Source organism: Magallana gigas, chromosome 8 (assembly GCF_963853765.1).
Source record: "Magallana gigas chromosome 8, xbMagGiga1.1, whole genome shotgun sequence".
NCBI lineage: Eukaryota > Metazoa > Mollusca > Bivalvia > Ostreida > Ostreidae > Magallana > Magallana gigas.
In genome coordinates, this window is record NC_088860.1 from 18,115,252 (window position 1) to 18,120,974 (window position 5,723).

At 29.3% G+C, this 5,723-nt stretch overlaps 1 protein-coding gene across 2 annotated transcripts; it reads right to left on the reverse strand.

Annotated features, from left to right (window-relative positions):
* Positions 1 to 1,434: 1,434 nt before the first annotated feature.
* LOC105341045 (scavenger receptor class F member 1) lies at positions 1,435 to 5,221 on the reverse strand. 2 transcript variants are annotated; one of them, XM_066070311.1, is made up of 8 exons: positions 4,253 to 5,214; positions 4,094 to 4,146; positions 3,877 to 4,005; positions 3,430 to 3,487; positions 3,250 to 3,302; positions 2,452 to 2,584; positions 2,273 to 2,335; positions 1,435 to 1,573 (listed from the first exon to the last, which is right to left on the reverse strand). In XM_066070311.1, the coding sequence occupies exons 1-7, from the start codon at positions 4,342 to 4,344 to the stop codon at positions 2,278 to 2,280; spliced, it is 576 nt and encodes a 191-aa protein (XP_065926383.1). In that variant the 5' UTR covers positions 4,345 to 5,214; the 3' UTR covers positions 1,435 to 1,573; positions 2,273 to 2,277. The 2 variants fall into 2 exon arrangements, with proteins under 2 accessions (XP_065926383.1, XP_065926384.1); XM_066070312.1 differs by lacking the exon at positions 2,452 to 2,584 and having other exon boundaries at positions 4,253 to 5,221.
* Positions 5,222 to 5,723: the final 502 nt, after the last annotated feature.

Consider the following 5,723-nt stretch of genomic DNA (forward strand, 5'->3'; position numbering starts at 1 on the left):
TTTAGAAAAAAGTTTCCGTGTTTTTTGCCCATGTTAATAATCAGGAAATAATTCATATCATGAAACATGCTTATCGCAACAGGTTCAGATTATAGGTACATGTATTTCAGTGTAAACATGAGAAATATATATTTCGTGTATACATATGTGATTTATTTAAAAATCAGAGATAAATCATACAAATTTGATTTATCTAAACATAAAATAAGTGACTCTTTAATACAAATGAATGACGATACAGAGTCTAAAGTCTACTAAAATGTTTTTATGTGAATATAAATATATAAAAATTGTGTTCCTTAGAAACATGCTTTAACTTTGCAAAATATACATGTAGTTAATGATGCTGAAATACAGCTACCGTTTGATAAAATCTTTATGAACATTTCAAAAATCTCTAAAAAAGTAAAGAAAAATCTATATTTTATATTTAGTTTACATGTTGCTTTAAAGCACTTTTAAAACCTTAGAATTGATCGAGTGTGTATATTGATGACTGTAAATAATGCGAAAATATTTACCAGAAAAAAATAAAACAAAACACACAGACATGTAATTAATGTCACAGTGAGCGGAACGACAATGTGGAGAAACATGTTTAAATGGTAATACAGAAGACTATATTTAAAGTATTTTTTCCCTTGGTGTCTATTCTTATTTTAACGATATTTGATTAAAAAATGAATGGTATAAGACAGGAGGCACAGTTTATTGAAACATTTTTCTTGCTCATTAAAATCAATTTGAAAGAATGTATTTATTGAGATTTCAGAATATTGTTTTTAGTTTTTCATCATAAAATCTTTTATTATTGCTATTAAAACATAAAAATATAAAATGAAATAATGGTATATTTTGTTTCTTAAAAAACACTTTGGTTTATCCAACAAGGAAGTAAAAATTACATATACGAATTAAAAATTCTCAATACGTTAAATAAAAAAACGTGAACAAATATATTGTAGGTAGATACATCTACCAACATTTTAGGGATTACATAAGAAGAAAAGCTATGTAGGACAGCAAACCAGCTGTGTCTTTGAATGCATGTACTATCTTTGGTAACGGGGATTCGGGATTTGGTGGGTTGGGGTGGATTTGTATATTATTATATTATTAAGTTTTACTCTTTGCATGCCGCATTCTCTATCTGAAACAATATCTATCTGCTATGGTGAATTCACACCCATGAAAAATGTTTGGGGTGGGGGGAGGGGTTGGGTAGGGGTGCACCTGAAGTGTGTGTACAACCACATGAAATGAAGAAGTGAAGATAATATCTCAATCTAACAATTGTACAAAAAAAGTTACCATTTTAACCTATATGAAGTTTATTAAGACAAAGGTTGTTTGATAGTACGATAGCTTTTTTATTATTAAGATACTTGTTTAAACGAGGGTGTAAAACGGATAAATAATTTGTATTGCCGATCTGTAGGGTGCACAAAAGACACATCAAAGCTTATATAGTAAGGCAATCTTTTCTACAAGTATTTGGACGTCTGACATTAGTCATCTAATGAAGTTTGTGCATCAAAGTAGCGACGTGTCCATTGATATTGACATGGTCACACTAAAAATAATTAAAATAAGATAAAGTTTGGCAGTGCATAATTATATATTTTGAAGAATCGACATCTTTCATTGAAATGAACACTGTTTGATAACGCGTTGGCGGCAATTTTCAGAATCATGAAAAGTGTATGTATATGAACGAAAACTAACAAATTAAACTGATTGAAACTGGGTTTGTCAGTATAAACAAAATCGGAATTTTACAGAAATCATAGAAACCTACTAATACTAAGATACAAATTATTTTTTAAAATTGCCTTGCACAATTATCTTTAAGATATTAGTACATGAACCAAATATGAAAATTCATCTTTTGAAACTTTTAAATTGATATTCTGAAGTAGTATGGTTTAAAAAAGATAAGTTTTGAATTTCTCACTGTTTTAGTGAACTCTATCTATATCGTTGTAGATGATTCGCTTGCGTTTTACTTACTTTACGTTTTATGAATTCTGATGTGTCCTTTTTCTATTTCTTAGAAGCTATATTTAAAAATTGATTGGCTAAATACTAAACTCTTTAAAACCACGTAAACATGTTATTCAGCTTTTCCTTTAAATGAAAACTCAATCGGTATTTTAAGAAAATAATAAGCTTTAATAACGGCTTTTCATATATAAAACTTTTCTAGCTTTTGTGAAACTATAATCAATTGTTTTAGATTATCCCTTTTCCAAGTATAGAATTGCTGCTTTACCTTTATTAGATCCAATGTAGATGCTGTTTTTGAACCACAGCTTTTGCAGACTTTTTTCTTTTTCTATTAAAATTCAAATAAAATATTAATCTTTGTAAATATATTTTTAATTTGAATTTCTATATGCAATTAAATATGATTCTAATGAAAAAGAAAGAAAACATGTGAAGTGTATTAACCGAAGTATGCAGATGATGACAAGGCTTGAAATGAGACAAACTGCAAAACTAACAGATGACACGGTCAATATCTTAACACGGTGATAACTCATCTGACTGTTATCAACTGAACAGTTCCTCATTCGATCGTTAACTGTAAAAAAAGTAGAAAGGTGTACAAATGATATAATTTTGTTATACTATTATTATTATTAACATCGAAAGTGATATCATTTCTAAGGATTTAAGATTTTAAACGTTTATGTCTGCAAATTATCAATGTCGTATCACGTTATAAATTGTAAAAATAAATTATGAATTGGTAGCCTCTTATAGGCAAAATGTACGAACGTCCTATCACAATTATACATGGCTAAAATAAATTGTAACTGTTGGTCACACAACCATTTCATGGATGGTATTTACTGCGTTAGACAAGTATCATCCATAAAATCTAATCATATCAGGATATCCGGGCCATCACATCAAATTATTTTAGGATACTCTTTCTTTCGATTTTACAAAATAATTTGTATTTGCAAATCACCAATATTTACCATAAGGAAGTTTCAATCTAATCCGATTTCATATATTATTTTGTAACACTATTATCTTTGTACACTACATTTAGATCGCTAATGCTTAAAATACAGGCTTTCACAATTGAACACAAGAAACCTGAATAAAGTAACAACTACATGTACTTTTTATAGATTTTCTCGAGTTTATATCTTGTACTTTCGTGATTTTTTCCCATGAATTTGAAATATATAATCATAAACACGTATGGTAAGTTGTAAAGTAATATATAATAATTACCGTCGCATGAGTAACCAGCATTTTGATAATTAGGACAGCATTCGAGTGCCTCTCTGAATGAATTGAGATGATAAATCAAATTACTTCAAGTCTAAAATCCTTGTGAGGAGAGAATACTTCAGTTTGATTCACATGAGTATTCATTTAAGAAGTTATGGTAACATTTAAATATATACTAACCCATTTGATACATTTACACATAATCCGTCCTCTTTAGACACACGAATGGTGTTCATTGCTATAAAATTAGAAATATCAAAAAACCATAAGATGTTATCTTTTATGTTTAAAAACAATTAATTGTCGTTTAGTTTCATATTTTAAACAAGATGGACCCACATTGATAGGGAAATGAAACATCACAGTGCTTGTAGCTGTACGCACTTTTACATTCAGATTATATTTCATATATCTTTGTTTTGAAAGAAAATTAGATATAATATCCGATATTGTATTGTTAAATTTGAAAATATATATCAAGACGCGACAATGTTGATACATTACATCCCATTTTTCAAAAATTTTCAATTCATCAAAAAAGCAAGTCAAAAGGGGAAGGTTACGTGTATTTGCTCATATTTAGGAGAAATCAATTCAAAATCGGTTTCAAGCAATCATTTTACTCACTTGTAACTTTCAAACATCCAGTTATTTTATCACACGGATCACACAAACACTTCTCTCTGCAGAATCTTCCATAGAATTGTGGAGGGCATTTGTACAGACAGTCTATTCCAAAACTACCAGGAGGGCACTCTTGTCAAAGTGCAATCAAATACTTTAAAATGTTATTTTGTTACAATGGGATACTAATTCTAGGTGATATAAGTATTTTATGCATTACCTTCACAAGAAGTGTCAACAATTCTATAATTTCTACAGCACGCCAAAGGATCCCTGCATTAGATTCATTCAAGCGATATAAAAATGTGAATTGTTAAATTTAATATTTGAATAGCTTTTACATGGATAATGTTCTTATGTTATGATACAAATCACAAACCCATTGGAAATATTAGAACAAATTCCTGAATCTAGTCCAATGGAAACATTTCCCATCATAATAAGAAGAAGAGCGATAAACAATGAATGCATAGTTTAAACCAAAACATAAAACCCAATTGGATTTTGGCATTGGTACACATTGGCATCAAATGTTCAATTGGAAACAGGATGGAAAATAGATTTAAACACATTTCCTGTGTGCGATTGATTTTACAAGGCAAAATATAGCATCAATTCCTATTACGGATTTTAGATTGAATAATACTTTAAGTTTCCCATCCACAACATTTGTAAGCTTTTTATTTTATTTGCATTTTATTCTATACCTAATATAGACACGGCAACTGTACGGAATCCCATTTGTTCCACGTGGGTTTCATTGATGGTTGCTTTATAAAATATCCAGCGTCGCCAAATAAATATTTAGTGACCATTATATAAATAGCACCTGTTTGGGAGGGTTACTGTTGAAAATGACTACCAGCGGAGGTTGACAATGGTTTTCGAGGGGTGTCAATTTCAACAGTTACCTTCTCAAACAGGCACTATTTATTTTATCATACTGAATGTCTTTATTTTTTTCTGCTTTTATATAGAAATGAATTGAATTCTACGGCAAACCGTACGCGCTTAATTTACGCGCATGTAACAATTCGTTGTGTTACCCGTTGCTAAGTGTGTTGCTAACGCTGAGGGTAAAAGAACAAATTTCCAACTGCATCTAAACCAATCAGATTTCAGTATTTAACTGAAAGTATAATAAAACTATTTAGCAGCTGCCAAATAATTATCTGGTGGCAACCACATGATATCTTGCCGGTGCCATATTAATATCACTGGTTTACAGATAATGATATCGTATTCACAAACAACTTTGAGATTTATTTTTTTGTTTTGTGTTTTATTTAAAAATTATAAAAGATATTTTTTCTTAGAAGGAGTTTAGTGTCTTCATCTAGTTTAACTGAAATGGAATACATTTAAGAAAGGCGTTTTTATACTTCAAATACAAATTCCCACGATTTTGCTTTAGATTTTCTTTTGTTCTTTTGTATTGTGTAATCAAAAATCCCTTTATTTAAAAATGGTATACCGTGTATCAAAACTTTAAAGAACAATTAAAAGAAAACAGAATTTGCTTTGTTCATAATTATATTGTTTAATATGAAATACTCATAAAAAGGAATTTTTTATAATTGCAATGGTCATTTCGAGATGAATAAAGTTTTGAAATGCATCATTAACAGATAAACATACACGAATTGAGACGTCTTTCTATATCTAAAATTGCTCATTTAGTGATTTTTGAAACAACCAGACATCTATACTTATAAATTAAGGCATTTTGCAAATAAACTACAAAATGCCTACTTCAGAGTACTTGCTTACACCTTAGGTATTTCAACACATGTAAGATGATGTCCGTAAGGTATAAATAAGTTATCATTGTGAAATTAATCATAACCTAC

Bases quoted from the DNA above. Each gene is read 5' to 3' on its own strand.
- LOC105341045 (XM_066070311.1), bottom strand. From the start codon at position 4,344: ATGCATTCATTGTTTATCGCTCTTCTTCTTATTATGATGGGAAATGTT. The intron at 4,147-4,252 runs GTTTGTGATTTG...AATCTAATGCAG, and splicing joins TGTTCTAATATTTCCAATGG to GGATCCTTTGGCGTGCTGTA. The intron at 3,303-3,429 runs GTTAGTATATAT...CAATTCATTCAG, and splicing joins TGTGTAAATGTATCAAATGG to AGAGGCACTCGAATGCTGTC.